General features: G+C 33.5%; 1 protein-coding gene across 4 annotated transcripts in view; it reads right to left on the bottom strand.

Annotated features, from left to right (window-relative positions):
• The window catches only part of LOC129787531 (hemicentin-1), a 34,549-nt gene that overhangs the window by 6,264 nt on the left and 1,497 nt on the right, over positions 1–26,788 (bottom strand). For all 4 annotated transcript variants that reach the window (XM_055823227.1, XM_055823230.1, XM_055823226.1 and 1 more), the window contains exons 2-11: positions 18,544–18,676; positions 14,779–14,996; positions 14,547–14,660; positions 11,556–11,768; positions 11,206–11,375; positions 9,764–9,899; positions 5,784–5,920; positions 5,565–5,703; positions 4,876–5,024; positions 4,600–4,750 (exon numbers count right to left, since the gene is read on the bottom strand). In XM_055823227.1, the coding sequence (XP_055679202.1) occupies positions 4,600–4,750; positions 4,876–5,024; positions 5,565–5,703; positions 5,784–5,920; positions 9,764–9,899; positions 11,206–11,375; positions 11,556–11,768; positions 14,547–14,660; positions 14,779–14,996; positions 18,544–18,676 (1,560 nt within the window). The remainder of the gene's footprint in view (positions 1–4,599; positions 4,751–4,875; positions 5,025–5,564; positions 5,704–5,783; positions 5,921–9,763; positions 9,900–11,205; positions 11,376–11,555; positions 11,769–14,546; positions 14,661–14,778; positions 14,997–18,543; positions 18,677–26,788) is intronic.

Raw genomic sequence — 26,788 nt, 5'->3', positions numbered from 1 at the left:
TCGCAACCCTTCGACCTCCCATACCAAATCTCCTATAAGCTTGTTAGAGATAATCACATAAGGCACCTCGTCCCCCCCCCATCTTTCAGGCCAAACATCATCTTGGGAGTTTGTCTTTCTTTTCCCCATTCCTTCGGACGACAAAATCCCCGGCGCTGAGTTCAGCCCTAATACACAGTGATATTTTATCGAGTCTCTCAACACACCAGCAAATTTATGAAGATCATAGCCTATATGTATGGGAAGAAAGACTCTATGGGGAAAGCGCTAAAATGGATTTGTTTTAGAAGTTGAAAAGACTGAAATTATTTTGTAATGAATTATCGGGGAAGTTTGCGCATCAAAATTGTATCATCAACACTTCGTGGAGGCATGTAAAAAAGCTTTTATTAGCAAACTTTAAAATTTATTGCCTATAAAGAATAGGATTTAAATCGTCCCTCTTTTGGGAGAGCAACAACGCTTCAAATGTCATTAAATTTTCTTGCCCACACCACACTTTTTGCCATCAAGTGTTGACAATTTTGAAGGGGATGTTTTCACAAAAAAGACAGCGAGGGTGATGTGATTATGCAATAAGACTAAAAAGCTTCCCAAAAAAAGCTTTATGCTTCAAGCAAAACTTTGCAGAAATAATTCAAAATGTTCAGTTTGCTTAACGAAAAGTTATAAATTTGGCAATCAAGCACGTGAATATTGCAATTATCAAAGTAATTAACTTTTTTTCAACAGTAGGAGATTTCGATTAAGTTTATCAGATATATTTTCATAAATGTAATTCGAAACACTAATAAATATTAATCGTATGAAAAATATTAAAATTTCATCAATTTACATAAAAAAAACGTTTTAATATCATGTAAAAATTAATTCCAAACTCACAGCGGCGATGTATTAAAATATTAATTTAAAAAAAATAAGATTTATCAATTGGTGACAATTTTATTTGCAGCTATTAACACACTGACGACGGGTAAAATACTTCCCAAAGGTTTTTTACACGACATGTAACAATTAGTCACTGGCGTCCAGAAATGTTACCCGGTGGGACCATAGTGTGCTTATGTTCTTCGCACGTTATCAGAAAATATTTATTTGAGAGAATACTCACTTAAGTGAAACACAAATATTTTTTTTAATATAAAATAATCGAAAACAAAACAATAAAAAAAAGAATAATATTCAAATTAAAATACAATTTAAATTTCAAAAATTTTTTTTTAAGATTTCACTAACTGTTGTATGTTGAACATCAAATTCTAGCTCACAGAACAGTCAGGGGAATAGTTTAAATGGTATGATAGTGGTGAAGAGAATTTTTTGGACATATTTGTCATTTTTTTCTGATTCCAACATAACCGCACTTTTATATTTACGTGGGAAAAAAAGTCAGATTTATGGGATAATTTCAATGAAAATCTCTCAGACAGGTTTCTTTTTTGCTATTAAACATTATGTAGCATTTTTTTTATCACAAAAATTGAGGTTATGTAAGAGGAAAATTTTCTTTTCGCAAAATATATAACCTAACTCACCTAAAGTTTTATGCAATGAAGATTTTCAGCTACAAAACACTTAAAATTAAATTTCTATTTGAATTTTCAACTAGAACATTATTTTATAGCCTAAAGGGAAACTTCTGGAAGCTTTTCTTTGCTAATTAATTCCATAATTCTCACTTTTTTCGGGCACCAGAATAAAAATTAGGTTATGTTGAAACGAGAAAATATGCCAGATATGTCAAAAAGAAATAATCACAGCTAAAAAAAATGCTTCGCCATCCGTTCTGAACCATTTTGAGAATTTTCTAGCACTTACATTATTTTATATCAAAAATAAATGGTAATATTACCATTTATTTAACGTGAACGAGCAGGTTGATTTTTTTGTTCTAAAAATTCTGAAAACTTCATAATACATGTATTTAGCCAAAATCTTCTCTGTGACAGAGCAATTAAAAAAAACTAGAATATTCTAAATATCCTTCTACTTATTTCTTATTTTTTTTTAATTTTTGAAAATTTTATTTCTCCTGACATGATATTTTTCATATTTTTTTCTTTATAGGATAATAATATCTAAGAATGTTCTATTCGTTCTATTGTCAATATCAAGATTAATAGAATAGAATATTCTAGATATTCCATTTTCTTGTCACATCAATCTCAAATCATTTCAAATTGATTCCAAATCATTTCAGAAATTTAATAAATAAATTTTTTTAATCATATATGAACACCTTACGAGTCAGCAATAAAAATTTGCTGAAAAAATGTTGGAGAAGTTTTCCTACCGGGTAAATGTCAAACGCAAAAAGAGTGGCAAATTGTTACAGCGTACAGAATTGAGAACTGTCAGTGGACGCCGATGTGCGTCAAGCCGTCCAGGATGTGTTAATACTCTTGATATCACGTTGTTAATTAATAATTTCGTGCAACCTTTTAAAATAATATTCTGTAAATTGTCAATACCGATTTTGTTTTTAATTTAAAATTCATTTTGTCAAATTATGAAATTTCCGGGTAATGTTGTGTTATTTATTTTTTATAATAATTTAGTCACTTAATACTCAATATATGAATTTTCCGGGTGTTATTGAAGTTAAAAAGAGAAATGAATTAATTTTCGGCTTGATATGGAAATGTACAAAACAGCAAAATCCAATTAATGTGTCATCACTTACTCTTTAGAGAGGGATAACCTTAGAGAGAACCTCTTCTGTCTGCCTAACTTGTAAGCACGCAAGACACACAAATCATAGAATTAACACGTACTTGTGTGTGAATTAGGTTTTGCCGAGTCGTAAAGTATTAACGTATTAAAGTAACTCAAACCGCGCCCTCCACTTTGTATTTAATTTTCATACCACTAAAATCCACCTCTCTCGGTTCATATGCTGTAATTGTTTTACTTTGATCAAGTCCTTTCCACATTGTTTCCTCCTTATATTCTTATTAAATTAGAGATTCTAAGCGACTCTCTCTCGCTCTCCGAATATTATGTGTATGATTGATTGCAAGAGCAATATGACAAGAGATCTCATTAAAACTGTGTGCAAATTTTATGTCAATACATAATAACATCACCCCCTATCCGCATATGAAAATCATTAGGCATGATTGAAAAAAAATAATAATTTAATTTTTTGCTCATTTCACTTGTCATGCAAATTTTCAAATTATTTGCTTTTTTAGCATTCTTAAAATATTATTAAATCATATAGCAACATAAAAAATGAAATTTTTACCCTAATTCCACTCGAACACTGCCATGCATATTTTATTAATGGAACGCTTCCTCATTTCTCACTCTGTTTACATAGCATAGCTATTTCAATTATCATTTTATTATTTTGCATAATTGAGTACTTTGGCTTATGCGACACATGACATATCGCTCCTTGATTGGCCTAGTGAACGGCCCACAATTAGAACAATAATACCAACATTCGCATAATTTTAAATTTAAGAAAGGAAAATGATAAGAAAAATTATTTTTAAAAAAGATTTAAAGCAAATTAAATTGTTGAAACAGCCATAAAAATTATTTAAAAAAAAAGAATTGTGTTTGTGGAACAAATCATTAGAATTTTTTGAAAATCAATTCTTTCCACAGTGTGTCACTAATTGAACCAATGAAATGTATTATTCATATAGTCTTCAAATGAAAAATGAAATATGCAGATCACTGTATAACGACACATTATAATTCACGGAATAAATTAGCATTTATTGAAAATTTCTATTTGCTGTTTTAGAAGTCACGGAAAGTCCCCTATTTTCCGCAATTTTCTCTTTGATTTATTGAGCTCTGAGAGCTTTAGGAAAATGTGGGTTGTTTTTCTAATGAAATTGTCAAATTTTCACAAAAACCAGGAACTAATTTATCAAGAAAAAAATAATTGAAAACATTCAATGCAATAAACATTCTTTTAATATTGAAAATTAACTTTATATGCATCTGTCTTTTGACATTCTTTCTCCATAATCCTTCTACTGAATCGTAGCAGAAGCTAAAAGGATGGTATTTTATACGACGCGGAAAATGCAAATGTAAGATAAAAGGCACACACAAGAATGGGTTCTAAAGGATAGGCACTGCTGCTTCGCATTGTTTCTTATGTGTGACAAGAAAATGGGGAGGTTTGGGACGGAAAGGCATTTAAACTGAATACTTATATGTATACGAGGTAAATTGTCGCTTCGCTCCAATTTTCCTCGCCCCGCTTCGCGGGGGGTTTTGCGCTTCGCGCAAATTTTAGAGAGAAAAAAAACTGTGGTGATTTATACGTAGATTGGGGTTACTCATCAACCCCAAAAAAATTGCAAAGAGAAGAAATCATTTTCATACAACATTTCCGGCGCCAAATTCAAAAATTCGCAAAAACTGCATGAGAGTTATATGGGGGCTACCTGAAGGGGGGCTTTGGGGGGGAAATGAATACGGCCACTCGAAACCGCCTGTTATAAGGAGCCTCTGTGCCAAATTTCATCGCGATCGGTCAAACGGTGTAGATTTGTATAGCCGAACACGACGGAAGATTACCAACAAACAGACCTTTCTTTATTATATAGATATACGAAAGTAGATGAGACTTACTTGCTGGAAAAATGTGAATGAGGCAGGGTATCGTCTGCCTTCCAACAGAATTGCTCGCCCAGCACGCCAGGGTAATAAATTCACTGTCTGATTGTGGCATATAAGTCATAGAACTGACTAATCCGTGTGAGTTTATCCGGGAGTTGAGGACCTACAGAGAAGGAGACAAAATATAGGATTTCATGCAGTATAAGCAATGGATGTTAATTGGGACCATTTTCACACCCACTCCCACTCCTGCACAATCTCATAATATGCAATGTAAAATCAACATACTGGAGAGACATTCCGAGTATTGTTATACGTCCAGCTGAATCGAACAGAATCCGCCGGATCAGCATCAACCTCACATTTCACAGAAATAGTGTGAAGATTGAGGGCTCCCAGTGAGATTTGCTCTGTGCCAGGCTTACACCGTGGAGAATCTGCGAGTAAATCAATAGGATGCACTACATATAAGCTACTTATGTCTTTTCTATCTCTAGCGGGCTACAAAGATACATTTTAAATATTACTTTCTGAAAGGATTACATATATAAACTTCTTGTTTGAATTTGTAAAAATATTACTTTTCCTTATATGAAAACCATAAGGTTCTTTTTATTGGAAAAATGCCAATATTTTCTTTAATAATCTGATGATGCAAAAAACTGATTTATTTTTAAAGGAATTTCGTCGTCAGAAAGGAAATCGGATTCTTTTAACATTTATGTTGGAATTTGAATTTTAAATTGATCAATTTTTTAAACAAAATTTTCTAATTAGAGAAGAAAGTCTTTTTCTTATGAGAATTCATGTTGCCAAATGTTAAATTAATATACTTCAGTCTTTTATCTAAATTCCCATCAACTCTGGTCCTTTGATATGGAAAGTAATATTCAAAATGTGTTTTATGTTGTCAACACCAAAGAGTGGACCACACGAGATGATTTTTTTTGTTTTTCTTCGGTTTACCACAAACTTACATTGCACTTGGATGACGAGAGGGGTACTCTGGGTTTCACCCTCAATATTGAGTGCTGAACAACTGTACGATCCCTCACTCTCCCGCTCCAGCATCATGAGATGCAGCGTCTCTGAACTCTCGCCCGTCATTCTCATTCCCTGGCATTTACCAAAATGAACAAATGAGCATTTTTCATGTTAAACGCTCGCAGTCATGGGGACAAAAATTTATTACTTACATTCTTGTACCAACCAAATGATGTGACTGATGGTCTAGCGTTAGCCCGGCACTTCAGTGTAACATTCTGTCCTTCTGATCTTATCACCAGACGACTCGGGTCCTCATTGGCCAAGTGGATAGATACAATGGGTGGATCTGCAAAGAGTTTGAGGAATAAATTTCGATAATTTCATCAGATAAAAATTCCGCATAGTTTTCCTTTCTTTCCTTTTCCGCCTTCGGGATGCTTTTACTCTGATTTAACACACTTTCACCACTTGGATACTATATATAATGTATGTGTATGTATATAGCACAATACATGCACACTGTTTGAAATCATCGAGAATGTGGAGCATTAAAGTATGGGGGGGGGGACACATAAATTCAGAAAGGGGGAATTCTTTAGATGAAAGGATTATGCTTAAAGCTTCTCAGTGTGTCAAGGATGCTAAAATATAAAAAAATAAAATAAAAATAAGCTTCATACACTACATGGGATTCCACTTTTATTGCACTCCCGCATATATTGCTTAACTCATACGGAGTCGACATAGCGCAAGGGGGTAACCGATTCTATGAGCTAAGAAGACATTTCCATCACTTCGAATAGAATAAAAAATTTCGATAAATTCTTCCAACATGCGGAACTAAAAGCATAACTAATTTTCAATATGGGGCTTTTTGCAAATGGATTTTCTTCGCTAAAGGAACTTCAGTGTATTCTAAAGGAGATGTAGAAAAAAAGGAATTTCGCTAAAATGAATTTTATCTTCGGAATGGAGAAAAATGCGGCGCATTACTCAAGAATGGTACATAGAAGACATGAGCATAGAAAATGTTCTTTTTTCCTTCTTTACTTTCAAGCGTACAATTTAATCCATCTCTGCGTGATATTTTTAGTGAATAAAAAGGTAGTAGGTAGATTACCTAGAACTGTTTTCAATTAATTTTTAATTTTTTTTTAATTACATTTCAGTAGAATTTTAACAATATTTTTTAATAAAATCTTTTTTTTAATCAGAATTTTGGAAATGAAATTGATATTTTTTATTAATTACTTTTAGCATGTAAAATAAATGTACTAAAATTGTTTTAAAAGAAATTTCTTCATTCACAAAGTTTGTAGGAAAAGCCGTGAAAACCAATCCACGTGTGTAATTTGAGTAATAATAAATTTCCCAGCCTGAGTATAGAAAATCAATTTTTAAAGGAAAATATCGCAAATGTCGTGGCTTTAGGGAGTCAAATTCCCAAACATATCGGTTCGACGAAATGTGTGGGTTTTCCTCACAAGTCAAGAACCAAATGAGAGCATTAAAATCATGCACAAAAATAGCCCCAAAACACGGTGATTTATGTTCGAAGTGATTTTCCTGTTTTCCTAAATATTTTATTTTCTTTCCAACCAAATAAAATAAATCAACAGTGCCGTTGAGTGCTTAAAAATATATATGTAGGTACACACATTGTAAACTCTGCAGTGACCCCACAAATTTCTCCAGAGTGAATTGCATTCCGCATAAGGAATTCCAGAGCTGTTTTTATGTTCCGGAAAAGAAAGCATTTTGGTTCTTGAAATGGAGATTTACTTTACAAATTCACACGAAAAATAAAAATAAAAATAAACTCAATGAAAATTAAACATAAAATCATTTACAGCATAGACTATTAATTTTGTGTGAATGTGAGCTGTTTTATGTAGTCATGTTCAGGTTAGAAAAATAATTATAAGAAAAAAAAAAATTAAAGGAGAAAAATGAATTGTTCTTTTTATTTCTTAGAATTATTGCAACATAAATTAACGACATTTGTATGTTATGTACAAATGATTATGAATTCAAAGAAACAAAAGGTTCAATGAAAATTTTCTATAATGATATTTTGCGCATAAATAAATTTTCCTGGAATTTGTATATTTCCATTTTCTATACTTGGAAAACTTCAAATGAGGGCAAGAAAGAAATAATAAATTCAGCTTTTTTTTACCCCACCGATATTCCATAAATTATCCTCTTTTCTTTCAAGGCCAAATAAAGACTTTTAGCCCTCAAAATTTCCTTTCAATCAATTGAGAATCACTTAATTAGAAGAAATTTGTGTCAGATGCTTTTAAGTGAAATAACAGTGGAAAATTGTGAAAGTTGCTCATTTGAATTTCTTATGAGTTTCCACTCCACTTTCTTCTCTTCAATTTTTCCTTTCGAATAACTTTTCTCTCATAGGAAATTGTACGTCTGAAGAAAATGAACTTTGGCATCGCTTTGGCCAAGAGTTCCTTCAACATACTAAAACGCCTATCGCGTTGATCGATCTCGGCTGATAGGGTATGAATTGAGAAAATGAGAAGCTCTCAAGTAGCTCTCTGTATCTTATCTTCCCTCAGGAAAATGAACCAATATTGGAGAGGAAATCCACTTAACACAGCCTAAACTATCCTGTAGGTATACAACTGACTCTATTCCTTGAGTTCATGAAGTTATATACCTATCTACCTACTGATATTGAGGAAAAAAGTGGACTTTACACATCACTGCTATTGTATTGACCATCTCTATCTGATTTATGCATAACATTCTGCTTCAATAAACCAATCTGCTACTAAATTACTCATCAAAGGACAAGGATAGTATAGATTAAACAGATTACAACTTAGGTGCTGAAATTGACCAGTTAGATCACATAGAACTACATAATATGGGAAGAGGAAGCAGAATTAAAAAAAAAATTAAACAACCCTGGATGCTGAAGGGAAAGGGAAAATATGTTTGTTACATTAAGGCTCAAACTCATTGCCGCGTTCGTCCGCAGAGAAATGAATATTTGAAGAGATTCACGTTAATGGCGAAAAAGATGGATTTACCACGCGACAGTGCACGGCTAAGAGGAGTAAAAAGAGGGAACACTACCATTTCAGGCTGAATTAACACTTTATCCACCATAAACAAAAAAGCCCTTAAAATGGAAACCGCATTCATTCACAGCCCGCCTACGACGGAAATCCTCTTTGGGATTTCTTTCAATTTTGAAAGACAATTTTTTACGCCATAAGAATTTTCTTTATACCAACACGTGTAAAAAAGTTTTTGTTGAGCTACAAGCGAAAAAAAAGTACATGGAAGGATTTTACAAACCAGAATGAAAAATTACTGGAATGAAGAAAATTAAGAAGCATTGTAAGTTAATCGAGGTATTATCTTTTTAGTGATTAAGGCCACGTGTTTTATACGTGATTGACTAATTATCTTGGTTTTTATTTGATAAGCTTCTCTATAAAAGAAGGATCTTTGCAGGAGAAAAAAATCAAAGATTATTTTTCATTTCATCTTAAATTAGTGAATGAAAATTGGCACAGAAAGCTTAAAAACAGTTCAAAGGGAAATTATAAATCTAAAATTTAGCAGTTCTAGATATTATCCCTCATAAATCTTCTCAAAGGATTTATCCTTGAAATTATCACACTTGGAATTACTTGCCCTCGCCCTTTTTCTTTTCTCAGAAAAACTTCAAATAAATTCAATAAAAAAAATCTCTGGGAAAGCATCAAACTTTTGAAATTGCTCTTTGATGGTATAATAATTTCCTGGTGCGATGGTGATTTCAAACTTCTCTAAGTCAGTGTACACATTTTTATGCTTCGTACTTCCTGGTACTGTATCTGGCGACTTTTGCGATTCATCATTTCAAAAATTTTTATTAACTTCCCCGTGCTGACGCGAATTTTTTTTCATCTCGTGGAGCCATAATGCAATGAGAAATTGCGGTCTGCACCCACAATGGAGATACATAATTGAAAGTTTTTAAGAGAATTTGAGAGAGAGAGGGTAGTGAAAAATAGTGGTGCGATGTAAAAACTATTTTTCCGCATATAATCTTTTTTTGTCAGGGTGTGAAAAAGGAATTTTCTCTTGTGTTAACGAATTGACTGGCAGTAATTGGAGTATCCATCAATTTTCTATATACATATATGGTTACAAAATTCATATAGCAACAACTCACATGCAACGTGAATAATTCGCTTATCCTGCAGAGTTCCCGCTGAGAACCAGGGATTAGTGGCTCGGCACGTCAATTCAGCACCATCATATTCGGCAATAACCCGCAATGGCAGAATGCTGCATGTAAAATTACCATCCTGTTTTTGGGGGAGAGAAATGAGAATCATGAATGAGGGTTGCGGAAGAAAATTTCATAGCTTATGAGTCCCCTCAATTCACCCCGTATATACACTCAACCACACATGAAAGTGGACACATATTGCAAATCTCAGGAAATTCTCAAGGGGTACGAGGAGGGGGGGGGTGGGAGCACTCTTGGCAAAGGATGCAATTTGGCTGGACTTTTTTCTAGGGCACTCCATGAAATTGCAGGTTTTAGGTTCCAAAAGGAGAGAATATAGTGATTATTTAGCACTATAGTATGGGAAAGTAAAGACACGGACGTGTCATGCTGTATTCTCCAGGGGTGTTCCTTCTGAATAAATTATCCTGCAGGACCGTGTTTTTTTTTTCACATATAATCTCTTTTGAGGCAATTTGTTTTATTTTTTTTTTAATTTTGCTTTGCAGTTAAAATAGTTTTCTACACTCGAGTGCAAAATTTTTTTTTTAATTTTGTAAAATCATAAATTAATATAAATAGGCAATATATGTGTAGCTACTTCATTTTTGTCTTCCTCATCATCAAGGTTTATCGCACTGAAAATCCCAGCATGAGATTTCTTATATAAAGTCCAATTTTGGGGAATTTATTTCCTACTAAAAAAGGTCTATATATAGTAAGTTTTAATAAAACTTTATACGATCATTTACCGAAATATTGACTAAATTGTTGGTTAAATTGAGGCAAGAAGAGGTAATATATTAAATCATTAATATGCACGTGGGATATTGTGAATTTAATTAGCACATATTATTATGTAATTACAGATAAGTGCCTAAAATAAAATTGAGATATTAATGTAATATTACAGAGAGGTTCAAATGATTGTTCTTTCAAAATAGATTAAGTGATTTCTTTTGCAGGTAAATCCATAAATTCAAAAAGTTCTCAAAAAAGGATGAGTCTGAAAAATGTAAAACCTACCATACTACTTTCTCCTGGCTGGAATATATTAGTAGCTCTGATTTCTTCATTATTTTAGGCATGTATCTGTCTACATGCTTATTATGTGTACTAATGAGGGGGGCCCGCCTAAAATAGTTCATTTTCAACTAACATGCAAAATTTTAATTACGGACAAAATCATAATTATTTATGAGGTTTACCAATATGTGTACATGTGCAATGCTACATGCGTGAGTGTGTATGTGGGAGGTAGGTTAAATGAGGACAATATTATATACTCAAAATTGCGGTATTTCCTCGGGGTATTTTCCATTATATTAAATTTAATCCTTTATTGTATGATAAAATGTCATGTTAATTTGGTAATAACTCACATCTCTGTCGCTGCAAATTGTTAAGTTGGGATTCCTGATGGGCTCCCCGTCGAGAAGCCACACAATCTTTGCCGGAGGATGCGACCCCCAGGCTTCACAGCGCAATGGAATAGTCTGGCCAGCCCGCAGCAATTCGTTCGCCGTCACGATTTTAACTGCGAGGGGCTTCACTTTATAGCCCATCCATCAATCGTCGTACCGAGAGGGGGAAGAAAAGACGAAAAAATCAATTATTAGCAAACAACCATGAGTCAAAATTGAGGCAAATATGCATAGTATGTATATAGCAAGTAAATGTTATGGTGTAAAAGTGAAGATTGTATACATAGGAATCAAGTAAAATTATTTACAATGTACTTGAATGGCAAACTCCTTCACCACCGGAGGAATGAGTTTGGAACCCTGGGCGCGGCATTGCAACCTCGTACCCAGAAATTCCCTTGTGATATTGCCAATGAAGAGCTGATTCACAACGGTGGTAGTCTGAATGTCTGCCGAGGGGTGACTAATGCCAGAAATTTCTTCGCTGTTTCGCCACCAAGTCACTTTGGGTGGAGGGCGCCCTGGAAAGAACATTTTCTTGTTTTTAACACACCCACGGCAAAGAATATCATCTCCCAAATCGATGGGGATGGAAAAGCGAGGAAAAGTTGCCAACCAACTGCTAATTGCACCTCTACTGACTTCCTCGTAGCTCATGGCACTTCCCTAATTTATTTCTCACAGCATACGGGAAAATTAAAGATTGTGCTGGTATTTCGCATCTCATACCGGGGTGATATAACACCACGATTTTAATGAATGTTTAACACAAAATTTTACGCTTGCTGCATTAACAAGACCCATGTTCAACGTTCCTAACTTTAAGTTTGTTGTTTATGTCGAAAACACCATTCAAACTATGTATATCGCACGAATGCTTATAAACTTGTATCCGATAGATGCTCATGATAGTTTTCACACCTAAACTTGGAATTGTATTCTGCACTCATTTTCACATTGCACTTTCAAATGATTTTATTGACATTTTCAATTGAGAGATTGAAGCGATTTGCACCAACTTTTTCTTTCACACCTATGTACCTGAATACATAATGTACATAATTTCATATAAATATTTACTCATTTAGCCGAAGAAAATGTTATTCATTTGGATCAATAAAAGACATAAGGTAGGTAGCTTTACTATTCGTATAACCTGGAATAGGTAGGTAATTAAGATTTCTAAAAATATTTCCTGAGTGGGATAAATTAGAAAAGTTGGGAAATATAATTACGTTTAGTTAGATCGTCAAATCGGTTATTGGAATTAGATGTGAAAAGACTCCAGATAGCACAAAAATTTTAAAATAAATTTTGAAAAATGAACGGATCACTGTAAATATGCCTTATAAAAATATGTATGTAAGAAAATAAACAACTTACGTCTAACGGTTTTAATGGAAAATGGTAATTGAAAACTTGTAAAAAAAACATAATTTCCGTTCTATGAAGGATAATGAACTGTGAGGCTTTTAGGCAGATCGTAAAGTGTATTTTATACACAAAATTTACTCCTCCTTAAACTAAAACCTTGTTTTGTTGGTGTTTGAAAATGAAGGCAAGAATTCTGTCATAACTATCGTGCTTTTGACATTTTCTCATTGAACTTTTCCCCAATTTATCACACAATTTAATTATTCACTGTCTCATCCATCATTGCTGATTAATCACATCAATTCGGTGGCGAGGAGTTTTTGGGTAAACAAAGGCAACAGCTCTTGGGACATGTCCAAGAGCACACACATCCCACAAAAGGTTGAACCGGATAAATTGCGGTGTGAATTGCTGATTCGTCTACTTTTGGCGCATTTGCACCTCAAAAGTGGTTGGTGACGTGAAAGTGCAATCCATCATTGCTCATGGACAAAACGAGAAAAAAAAGCACAGAGTGGTGATAAAAAAAGCCACTCCTGAAGAGGAAATTATCATGTTTGATGGAAAGATTTTAAAATCCACCCACAAGAAGTGTGAAAGGTCTTTTGAATTACAAATGCATGTATATTAAAATTAATAAGTTTGCTTGATAAAAATTCACGAATTCACGATGTAAGTGCGGTGGAGAGAGAGAGAGAGCGAAAAAAAATGAGAACGTGTCTCTGAGCGGCTTGGTGCACCCTCGTGACCTTTCTTGCCCCTGTGGAATACAAATAAGTATACATCAGCTCAGGAGCACCCACCAAAGAAGGGTGTTCGACACATCTCTTTTAAATTATCGCTGCAATCAATTATCACGAGACTCACTAGGGACGAAGGAAGAAGAAAAAAAACGTAAAACCCCCCTACAAATTCCTCAATTAATTGGGGTTTGATGTTTACACTGTTTTTGTCGTTTTTGTGTAGCCCATCTTAGAGAATGGAATTACATATTTAGGCGTGTGAAAATGCCTTCCAACTTAGCATTACATTATACGTATTTCGTGTGTATATACATGAAAACAGGAGGGGAAAAATTATACTGACAATAAATATCAATACTGGAAACATCTGTGCATAATAAAACGCTCCTCTTTGTCACATTACACCGACAATGATCACCATGTGTTACCCATAATTTGTTTGAATTGCATTTTTAAATCTGCCACACCGCTTTGATCACAACATTGCAATTTTCTCTCCAAATCGGTCATATCAAAAGATGTCACACACTTGGATGCTAAATATAAGTAGATATTTTTATTTTATGTATAACTATGACTTTGGGGAAAAAATACATAAAACGAGCTCTACGTATTCGCTATGATTGGCATAGTTGAGCTAAAGGAGATTTTTTTTTAAACCATTTAAAAGATTTTTCAATTCTTTGTGGAAATTTTTATGATTTAGCTGTTATATCGAAAAATTTTCAACTTTGGTCTAAAGTGTCGAACTTAAATCATATTTAGGGTATAATCATGCGGTTATGAAATTAATCTACCATTTTACTAACATAGTGCGGAATACTCCACCTTTTATAGCTTCCGTATAAAATGGATATTTATCAATAGCTTATCCTAGCTTATAAATTTAAGAGCCAGTTCTTGAAAATTCGACTAAATTTATTTGAGAATTAGGGTTATAATTTTAAACAAATTAACAATAAATCCTCCCTGAGCTGTGTTGAAATAAATTTCATAAATCAAAGAGCATTTTCCTGAATGAGCGGAGATAGGTGAAATAGTCAAAGTTATGTATTTCCAAAAAGTGTATGTGTATGTCGTATATAATATAATATTATACTTAATACCAGCAAAATCTTCTTTCGTGTTTCGCAAAACTTTCGCCCAATTTATGCATAATTTTAGGGAAAAGCAATTTCTCACCTCCAGAAACCTGACAGGAGAGGAAGAGTTCGTGACCTTCACGAAATGGTCCAGCAACTCCACCTGTTACTTCTTTGCCTTGAGCATCGAAAATTTTTGGTTCCTCGGGTGGAACTGTAAAGGAGATGGAAGATGGGTAAATTGGATTTGCAAAGAGCACAAAACTATAAATTGCATTAAAGTGACGTAATGAAATTTAATTGTGGTCCAGAATTGGTAGGGCGTAACTCACCAACTAAAGTTAAATTAACTCTAAAATTTCGAGTGGGTGAATTGAAGAAGTCCACCCGACACCGATAGACACCCTCATCGGTGGATTTGACACCACGAATCTGCAATTTGGCATCATGTGGTCGGGTCCCGGATGAGAAGTACAGGCGATTCCCGAGATCACTGGCAAGGGCGGAGTGGGTGGCAGACTCAAATGGGCCTCCACCTCGGGAATCCAAGCTGCACACAATGTGGTGGCCCCATGGAAGAGAGATGTCGTGATTAAAAGCAATGCCAAAAAAAAATTAATCCATCTCAGTCTTTTTGCAATTATCCCAAAATTCGCCCCCACCAGAGAATGGCAAAAGAATGCTGACCCATTGCCACATGCAACACTTCTCTTGGGAGACTCTCTAAATTAACCATCTGGAGGAGAGTTTAGTGGCAAAAAAAAGTTATTACACAATTTGATTTATCTCCCCAAATCCACATGTAATAATTTTTTCATGATATCCCGCTGTTGTACTTTGTTAAAAATATAACCCAACCGTGGGCGCTCCTATAGACCATGACCATAGATTCTCAATGCGGAGTTTCTTAAGCAAATATTATTTAGCGGTCAAAAAATACAGAGAAAAGCTTCAATTCTTTTTCAACCCCCATTCAACTTTTATTCTTTCTCCAAGAGCTACCCCATCAACCCCACACCATTTAAGCCTTTTTAGCTGTGATTCTTTCTTCAAAGAAGCACAGCTTCTGTGTACACTCTAAAATCCAAAGTCGTCAGATCGGGCTCAAACTTGGGATGAGCACGAATTAGGGTCCCTACATTCCAAAAAACGTATGCGCCAAAAATTGTTCCGTCCGGCCGTCCGGCCGTCCGTCCGGCCGTCCGGAACCTTTCGCTAAATTACAAGAGAACGGTAATAGATAGAGACTTGCGGTCAACGGCAAAGTTCATATATCGGGTGGAAGACATCCGATTATGAAGTCAAATCCAACCCCCCACCCCCGCGTCCGCCATTTTGAATAACCCCCAATTTTTGTTTTCGCTATATCTCAGGCTCTATTATAGCTAGAGATCTGAAATTTTTATATGTTGTAGGGGCCATCAAGACCTTTCCAACGATACCTCATTTTCAAAAATCGACCAAGCCGTTTAGCCAATATGGCCGCCACAATTTTTCATCGAAAATCGGCCATAACTCGAAAACGGCTTAACCGATTTTGATCAACCCGGGGTCAAATGAAAGATATTAATGAGCCCTACGATTAAGGCTTCTCACAAATTATCTGCGCGTTGGCTGTGATTCGGTGCGCGAGAAAGCCTTCCTCAAAATTTGCCCATCCTCAATTTTCCGTCAATTTCACATTTCACTGACAAAGAAAGAATCACAGCCCGTAAGTTTTACTTACCGTTCTTTCGCTTTATACTGTTCCATCCATGCTATATTTAATTTTTATCTTTGCAGTTTATATTTTTCGAGGAGAGAGCTTTCATGGTACATCAGACAATAAATTCTATATCTTTTGGAAGGATTCTTGCAGTTTCATTCCTTACATGTGCCATATAAATTTAATGGCTAAGGTTTATTTTATTAGTTTTTCCTGTGGGATTTAGCTGATTTAACGACTTTAGATTTTTCTTTAAAAGATATTGTTGGTTTTGCCATAAAATACATAGAATCTGTGTTTGTTTAAGAAATAATCTTTCAGCTAAAAAGATAAATAGAAATAATACTTAAATAAATTCAGATTTTTTTATATTTTTATTTCAAATTCTCTATAAACCTGATTGTGAGAAAATTCGGATTTTTAAGAATGGAAAATTTTTACTCATAATTTACGTTTCGCTTGGCTTAAAAAGTTTTTTCGCTCTCACAAAATAAGTTAACCAATAACTTTAATTCACAGATAATAATTCAAAAAATATTCATTGAATGTTTTTTTTCTCAAATTAGTTATTTTCCACTAAATCCCACGTTAGTATACGTACAAATATTTAAACGACACAAAAAGCGTTGCATCCTCTAAATTGGACTATTTTATAACAAAGTTTACTACATAGTTTTTAGTAAAAAGCTGTGTTTATCAGGGTGGAATACCCTTTCCGCAATGTTGAATAAAAAACAATTCTCCAATTTTTTTTAGGCCTTGCAACCCTGAATTACATTTTAGTTTTTTTGTTTCCTTTTATTTTTTTTAAATGTTACTATATTGGATATTCTGACCAACATGAATAATTTTAGGCTAAAATACATTTTAGATTTTGCCTCGCGGGGAACAATCGTAATTTTCAATTTTATTTTGATTCTATTTTTGATTAACTCAAAATTGTTGCTCTATTTCGGTCTCTTTACCCTTTTATCCGCCATTTCGATGCTCGCCGTGCTCATCAACTTATGTGTAGGATCGTAGAGTTCAAAGTGCATTAAAACATACACAACAAACAAAAATATTTACCACATAATGAGATTCTACGATTAAAATTGAACCAAAAGGAGATGATGAAAATTTCACCGTTCGTTTGAAACATGGGAAACATGTATGGGGAAATGAGCAAAAAGAATCAGACGGAAAGGAAAACACATTCTGTATTGATATATTTGCAGAGTGAGGTGATAAAAAATCCCAAATGCCTCCTGGAAAAACAATGGGGTAACACTCCGCAGGAAATGCTGTATACCGCAAATGCATAAAAATTGGGCGATTTTTTCCCCTAGAGAGAGGATTTTTCCAACCATGGGGCGATAAAAATGGACCCATTGCGGTGTGAGTGTGTATTGTTACCTACAAAGGCAGTCCTGCGGCTTATCCTGGAGTTTATTGAATCAGCTACAAGTCACGGGGTATGAATGAAAAAAAATTACGCATGGGGATTTTTATGTTGAAAACCCATGTTTAACGATCCCATGGGGGTATTTTGACAAATATTTTCTCAAAAAACTTTACCTAACTGTCAAAAATTATTTTATCAAAAAGTTGAATATAAAAAAAAATTCTTTTTTCCCGCAAAACATCACCCACATCATACACGATAAAACTTATTTTTCAGAGAAATGACAAAATCAATTTACAGTGAAAAATATGAAAAAGCTACAAAAGTATGGTGAATTTTCCACAATAAAAGAGATAAATAAAACAGATAAATTATACATAGGCTTTCAGGAAAAATAAATAAAACAAGGAATAAAGTTTTATCATTGATTGTATCTGTTGCAAAATAAAAAAAAATCCGTTTTGCAATTAAGAGAATAAAGACAAAAACACCAAAAGTTTCTTGTAAATTGCCAATTATAAAATCTCGTTGAATTAGTTTCATTGTACAAATGGAGAAGCGAAGCAATTTTGTAGCTTCTTGTTTCGAATTTAATATACTCAAAAACAAAATCAAACTAATTAAAATTCAAACACTTAAGCTGAAGGCGTGTGAAAATGGAAACTCTTAACTTTTCCTTTAGATGTGCAAAAGTAAATAAATCGACCCCTGTGCACAAGAGAAGTTTCGTGGAATGTTAATTTATTCACAAGCTTTAATTATTTATTTAGTTGAAACTATGGTATAAAATGAGCAAAAGTTGTTTGAAAGAAAAATAAATCATGACATTTTCTACCCAAAATTCAAGTCATCACAAGATTGTTATGCTATATGGATTTACAAGCATGCATATATACGAAGAAACTTGAGATCATTAATTCAGTAGGAGTTTTTGGAAGTTGCATTTATAATTTTCCATGAACAAGAATCATCTCCAAAGCTCATAGTTGAAATGCGTCAACAACAAACCTGTATATGGGTATCCCGGTGGAGTCCTTAAACCACAGGACGAGCTTAGCTGAGTCCCGGGGTGTTGATGATGCTACGTCACAGGGCAATTCTGCATCATGATCCACGGCTGCCCACACGAGGCGTGTTGGAACTACATAGGAAGAGAATGAGCACAATTTGCCATTTAATTTATTATTTAGTGACATTCAAGGCATTATGTGGAACATTAACGGAAGGGTATTATATGGAGATGATGATTTTCTCCCCTGCAATGCCACACATGGAGTATTTGAATGGGACTCAAGTGCAAGGTAAATGTCATATTCACGTGAAAATATAAAATATTACTTATGTGAAAATGGGAAAACCAAAAGAAAATCGGCAATTATAATGAAAATAAATTGTAGGTATTACATTGTATGGATTTGAGTGCTTAATGCTGAATTTAAGCACAATGTGCTTCATAAGTTTTTCTCTTTAGATTTGGGTTTATTTCATGCAGCTACACATAATACTGTATTTGACATCTAGGAAGTTTATAAAAGAGAATATACACCGAAATATGTACTTGGATATGTGTAAGCGATGAATTTATCTGGTTGCTTATGTATCAAAAATAAGTTCACAGCATACAAGCGGAATCTCACATATTGTCTGCCTGCACAATATGTGTCAAAATTAGCACAAAAATTAGCAAAAATATGTAATGTTAACAAAAGCATGAACCATGTTGGTTTTTGACGGTATTCCCGTGGAAATTTCACAGAAGTACCTTTCAAGAATTTTATATAAATAATTTCCTTTAATTAGAAACTCGTAATAGAATAATTTTGATTTGTACAATAACGTCTTTTGCAGACTTAAAGGAAGAAAACAGCAGATAATTTAAATCACTCTAATGTGTTTTTATGCTTTTCTGCTCGTTTTAATTAAATGTATATACCTGGAAAAAGTGCATGTTATGTACATTATGTACGTACATATGAATGTTAAACATGTGCTTTTTTTATAAATAGAACTCACAAGAAGGATTATCCTAATTCTTTTTCATATTGTCTCTCTTTCTCAAGTAAATATACATTCCCCATGTACTTGATGAAATATTTTGAATTGTTGGAATTTCTTCCGACACCCAATCCCAATGTTTTCCTCGAGTCAACATCACATACATATGTGATGGGGGGACTATATGGGGACCCCGAGAGCTTGACTAAATTCTGAGGAGGATCATGGAAATGGCATAAACATTTTTACACAGAATAATCACAGTTCAATGGTAAACATAGCTTGGGTGTTTGCAGTCCCAACTGGTTCAGGAGTTATACTATAAATAGGCCACGTAAAACCCACACATGAAATTAATTCCGTACCTTTTGCACTACAACACTTTTTGCCACATATACTCATACCCATTTGAATTTTGGTGCTCTCAAGATCATTTACATAAAAGTTAAACATGAGAGTGTGCAAGAGAGCAAACGGATAGAATTAACCAAAATAGATTTTCTTTGCTGTTTCCTCTGCATCCAAAACGTCCCAGAGTGGGAAATTGTGTACACATTCGGGCAAATGGGGAGAGTAAGCATGGGGACGCTGTGGGTATGGGGAGTCTGACAGCACATATGCAAGGAGTGTACAGAAAATTGTATTCACCACAAATTCACTTTATACACAATTTACTCACTTATTTTGGATACGGTATACATGATACATAAAAGAAAAGGATAAATAGGTATTCTATTTCATAAAACTTCCCCAACATATTGAAAGAAGTTTAATATCACAAAGAATTTCAACTTTAACTTAACAGAAAAAAAACTTGCAAAAAAATTACAAAGAATAAAGAATTTGTTTATGTATGTACCTTTCATGTTCTGATCTTTTGAAGTAAATTCTTCTCTAAGGAGTACCAAATTGAGAATGAAACTCCAAAGTTGCTAAGTCTCATTGGAATACAAACTCAATGCAAACAATTTGAATAACTATTATGTACAGTAATTTTCAAAAAAAAAAAAGAAGAAAAATGTACGAATTTAGCAAGTCCCTTGAGCACTTTAGTTAAATGTTTTAAAGTTGGCACGTTTTTTTACTGCTGGAAAAATTTAGTGTGAATGAAAGTTCTGCACAAATTGTCCTTAAAAGAAAAGTGTGAAAACTTTTCTATTTTCTATCTTTTTGAACTTTTTTTTTCTTTCTTTACGAGAGTGCAGAAAAAAAGCAGATTTACAACAAGTTTCCCCATTTTACAGAGATTCATCACAAGCAGAATTCACTCTTTTTGACTATAAATAAATTCTTGAGAAAAATTCTGGGTATAGCATAGAATTCTTTTGGGGCGAATGAGAAGGAGATATAGGAGGAGATTGAGCAGCGTCACATGTTGCGGGCATGTTATTTTTAATCTTTCGGCGACACTTTGGCACCGAAAGCATTTCATATGGAAAATATTGGGATACAAAAAAACTGGTGGAATCTCATTTTTTTTCTCCTCTACCGCAGTTTTGTGTTTTTTTATTTGTACCACACACATGTGGAGACACTAATTGCTCATTGAATATCACTAATACGCATTTTTTGGCTGTAATGTGAAAAATTTCATAAATTTCCACACGAGCTTTCCCTGTACATGAACATAGCATACAGTACCACAGTGACCTACATTATGTTCCATCATTCGTCTCTCTGTGTTGTGTTGCCACCAAACCCCTTGATTTAACCCTATGGCACGTTGATGACTCGCTCTCCCCACCATTCAAAAAATCCACGCACTTTCCCCATTCAATTTCCATAATCACTGCATCGTGCTTTTCCCACAGTCCCTCATCTCGTTACGCCAGAATTTCCGCTTATTTAATGTAAAAGCCATGTACGGCAAAAAGCGACACTTTTTCCAAACTGATTCTCCCGCACTTAACAGACCCATCTAAATTTTTGTACACATCACAGATGCAATTACGTCTCACTACATGCAATATTCATATCATATTTCAACGTCACGGATGATGGAGGAAGCCAAGAAGTTAAGGAATTAAAAAAACCAAACAAACAAAGAGACTTAATTAAAAACGGAATTTTTCATTTATTGCGCATCTACCACATCTAACCACTCACTGATTCAATAATATTTCTGAGAAAAATGACAAGAAAATTGGATAGAGATTTGCATTTAGAAATGAGTTTTAAAAAAATCCACCTTAAGAATGATTCACACTAAAGTTAATTAAAGGTTTAGTTTTTAAAAAGAACTTAATGGAATTATTCATTATTATCCACGACTAGAATAAATAAAAAAAGGGTAGTGTGAATTTTTTGTGTGAAATTCCACTACAAATGGAATTATGCAGATTTCCAGCATTAATCTTTTCTTAGAATTCTTGAGCGGTGTTGTTGGAGTTTGCATTCAACGTGCATTAAAATTTTGAAGCTTTTTCACCTCAACATTTATTCAAAGCTCACCAGAAACACGAAATTAAATACCTAAAGAACCCACAGAATGTGTTAGTTTAAATTTTCATTATTTTAATTTGTTATTTTTGAAGTTTTTTACCGAAAATTCGGGTTGAAAAAGTCTTTTTTTTTCTAAAAATTTATTAAATCCATCCACATTTATCAATCAATATTAATGAATAGAAAAATTCCCATAACAACGGAAACTAAATTACTTGTGCACTAAAGCACTACTGTATGGTAAAAGACCGGGTGATTGGTATGAAAATGCCTCAATTACTTCACTTGTTTTCATTATATAGAGCTGCAGCAAAATCAGGAACTTTACAAAAATAACATTCAGTCCACTTCATTTCTGCAAAATGCACTCTACTCTAGTTTTTAGTAATTCGTCTTTTGCTGTATTTTTTACCCCAAACAGAACACAATACGTTTTTTTTTTAAACCATAAATTTTAAACTTTCTGTGGATGTTAAACGAATTACTCGAGAGTTTTCCGGATGCAGCTTGTCTGGAATATTTTCTCTATCCCCTTCCCCCAATTCCCCATAACATCCTCTCAGTTCTTGTTCCGGTAAATAAGACATATAATAGATGCAAAAACTTCCCTCCCCACCCGCATTTATTTCCCCAAAAATATATTCTGTCACATGATAAATAAGATGAAATTTTTCATAGAAATTAATCAATTGATGGCAATTTCTCATCCGTCGTGATGCCGTGTGAAAGAAAGTGCCAAAATTGGAATAAATCTGTGGGTTTGGAGTTTTTCTTGAAGAGAGTGAAAATATTGTGTTACAAACCCCTCTGAGGGGACGATAAAAAATATTCCTCCTAATGGGGTGATAATAGCGACCCCATCAATTGGGGGAAAACCGGGCGAATTATCGCATTATTTGGGGGGAAAATGCCTTAAGCAATGCTCTTGGATCATTTAAATTGCTTCACAGATACCGATGATACGGGATACCAAAGGCACATATAAACCCCTTTTAATAGTTTTGGGGTGGATTTGAGCGGAAAATTCCAGACTATTGTCGACACACATTCTTCCACTACATGAACAGAACACTGTATATGCTTTCTTAAATGCGAGAAGTTGGGGAAGAGTTTAAAAGCCCTCTAGAGTATGCTGCGAGTGATTGTTTTCCTCTTTACAAATACTTTAGACAAATAAATTGATGAAAACAATGAAGCGACTCATTGTCAGTTTATTGATGAGCGATATATTCCCAATCATCAATCGCATGAATGGTTTAATTAATTTTGATGATTAATTGTATCGATCTATCCACACATATCAACGTATTACCTGGAAACCCTTCTAAGAATTTACTCTTTCAACTATTTTTCTACCTTGGTACATAACAAAGCAATTAAATACTTTAGTTTATAATGGATAGTCAGAATAATATGGAGATACATATATTTTTTAAATTTGTAAACTTATGAGCTTGAACTAAGCATAATTTCTTGCTTCATTTTTTAAGGCTAAATAGAGTAAAAATTTTCACAAATTAACTGAACTTTAAAATAAACACTAAACATAATAAAATACAACATAAAATACCCACTTCAGTTGACATTTTGACAGAAGCTTCAACCAGAAAAAATGCAACAACAAGGTAATACACAAAAAACATCCCTTGATTTTATTATCTCTCACATTCAGTCCAAAAAATTTTATTTATACCCCTAAAGGGGAGATAAAAAGCAATTATATTTCTACGAGATCAGATGATGAATAAACAGACGTGAAATAATGAACAATTTTTATCACTCTCATTTTTCTAGGCTCTACAAACAACCGGATGAGGGTGTAATTAAAAGCTCCGAATATTTTATGTATATATACACATACATATATGTATGTCGCATTGTACATAATACAAATAAAACGAATTTGCATTGCGGAGTTTTCTGGATTTTATTTTGCAAATTATAGTTTAATATTAATTTTTCAAAAAATAATTCTCCTGAATTGTTTACTTGATGCGAATAATAATACGATTTTTTTTGTCAATAATAATAAATAAATAATTCCATAACAAAAACAAAATTTTTCATTTGCAATGAAAAAAAAAAAGAACAAATAACCATTTTCATTCATAAATAATACCGGATTTTAATCGCAAATCTATATAACCAACAAAATCTGAAAATACCCACAAATCCAATAATTACGTAGTTATGGTGTTAATTCATTCATCCGATAAATCACAAAATGATGAAAAATTTCATTTTATACCATCAAAATTGTTTTGAAATTTTTTTTATAAATAAATTATTAATTATTGAACCGAATAGTGAAAAAAAGCTTTTAAGTTTTATGCAATATATTTTTTGTATTTTGACCGAGATGGGTGAGATTGAGGAAAACTTTGCCTTGTGCTGTAAATTGATTTTATGTTTGGTACCCCTTTTTTGCCAGAATGCTTTCGAAATTGCTTTCTAACAGCATTACAAAACTTTTTCTTTTGACATTTGAGCATCACTTGGAAGACAATACTTGCAAGTATAGTGCGGTCACACAGTACTTTACCATGAGCTCTGTAGCCTGGTGGGTAATTTCATTTCACAAAAGCACAATAAGTTTAAATAGAAAAAAAAACAACAACAAGCTTAAAATCACGAAAACAGACGTAAAATTGGTGTAACTGCAAAGTTTGTACTTTGAGGATTTCAAGAGCACTCAACATCAACAATCCTCGTATCTTAATAGAATTTTCTCATCAGCCGATTTGAAAAAAAAAGAAAGAAAAAAACCTTTAAAAAAAACGAAAATAACTTTTTTATGCAAAAAATTAATTAAAGATTGTTTAGCTCCATTCTTCATTTCTATTTTGGGATGGTTTAACATAATTTTCGAACATTGATAGTTTATTTTTAGAATACTACGTGTCGACATTTATGAATGCCAATAATTTAGAATACTTCGGGGAATTTACACGGTTTAATAGTTTTACCTACTTGGTAAATCGATTAGATGAACTTTAGTTGCGAAAATGAAATATTCATAAACATTCTTTAAGCATTCTTTAAGATTAACGATTTCAGAGTGAAGAGTTTGCAGTTGAGAATGTGGTTAGAATTCTTCTCAATAAGAAACTTGAATTCTTGATAATATAAGTTTTGATATAATTTACCAAGTAGGGAAAGAAATAGGCGGTTTAAAAAATATATAAAAAATATATTTCACCACAATGAAAACTTAATGTAAAGAGTGAGCCTTTAGATAGGCTCGTTTGTTCTTTATTAGTTTCACATTCAACGCCCCAAAAGCCAAGGAAAATTTTTTTTATGAATTAAGTCCAGCAAAAAAATCAAAAAGTGGAAATTAATGCATTGTTTTTATTATCTCGCAATGTCACAATTTAACATGATGAATGCCTTCAAGGGAAAATTCCCACACCCAGGGAAAAAAAATATGTCGGTGTGACGAAATCAGAAACATCTTTCCGAAGTTTCCTTTTTTTGTGTGTTTGTCATGTCATTTCCATTGGGATGTGTCTTTAATGTGGATTTAATAACATTGATGGTTTTGCATGAAAGGGTCCCGATGAGTGGGTGGGTGGTGCCCCAAAGCTATGGGAAAAAGTTGTCAGAATTTCCAAGAAATGGACTGACACGAAGCAAAAATAAAAAAAAACTCATCGTAATCTTAAATGAAAATTCTTCTACATTTTTATCATTCATCTTTTTGGTGTGTTTTTTTCTCCGTAGAACTTTTTTGCAACTTTTGCATCTCGCGGGCGAATTTCGTGGAAAAAAGAGGGTCCTTTTTTGCTTTCAAATAGCGTATCACGTGTCATAAAATAGGGTTATACATGTATAGAGAGAAACGCTCAGCAAGTGCACTTGGCTTCATGCTCTCCCCATATGCATTCTCACATGCTACAGTTCCATCAAAATATTTCTATGTTGAGAAAACCTTCTCTGACTGGGATATCTCTTTTTTTGGCGTTTCTTTTTGCCCTCACATGAATAATTCCCCAGCATGGAATGCTCCTTTAGCTCTGATTCACTCCCATCAACTTACATTTCGTGTGTTTCACTTGAAGAACTTGCTGTGATGTCAGATTGGCATTTTACAGTACAAGGAAAAGCTTTTGAAGCTCATTAGTAAGGATAAGTGATTTGAATCTAATGTCAGAGAATTTACAAAACTTGATGTCTGAGATGGTTGCACTACCAGAGGAGGGTTAAGGGGTTGAAAGAGCTTAATGATGAAAATGTGTTGCTTCAGGAAATTACAATAGGATGCATGCATAGTAAAGTTTGATTGAAAGTCCTATGATTTAAGCAGTAATTAGTCGTAAGTTTTATTAGATTTTATTAAATCTTGAATTTCAAGCTGAATATGAATAAAATTGAGTTGGTTTATTTCTTGTTCAGGCAACTATAGCGTTAATGAGATATTATAGTGCTCGTGCCATCATTAACATAACCTCAGTGTATACTCTTACAACGTAAAGTGAATAGCAATTTTCTTCTCTTAACTATGCTTGTAAGCATATATTCCAAAAGAGGGGAAGACGCCTATTTTGAATAATAAAATCAAATTCTAAAATTTATTACTAAAGAAAATGAGCTAGAATGATTACGTCAGAGGTCAGAACTTGCATTAAGAATATTCTATATTAAGACTCCTGACCATTATATTCGTTATGACTATTTCATGAATATAAGCACAATGACCTAATAAATCAACCTGTAGAAATACTACCTAATATGTTTTAGTATTAGATAGGTATGTATATATGTAAGTATTTCTCAAGAGGCCATAAGTGTGTTTAATATTATTATTTAGTATGCA

This window comes from Lutzomyia longipalpis, chromosome 1, assembly GCF_024334085.1.
Source record: "Lutzomyia longipalpis isolate SR_M1_2022 chromosome 1, ASM2433408v1".
NCBI lineage: Eukaryota > Metazoa > Arthropoda > Insecta > Diptera > Psychodidae > Lutzomyia > Lutzomyia longipalpis.
The sequence above is the reverse complement of the archived record's forward strand: the minus strand, read 5'-3'. Positions and strand labels throughout refer to the sequence as shown.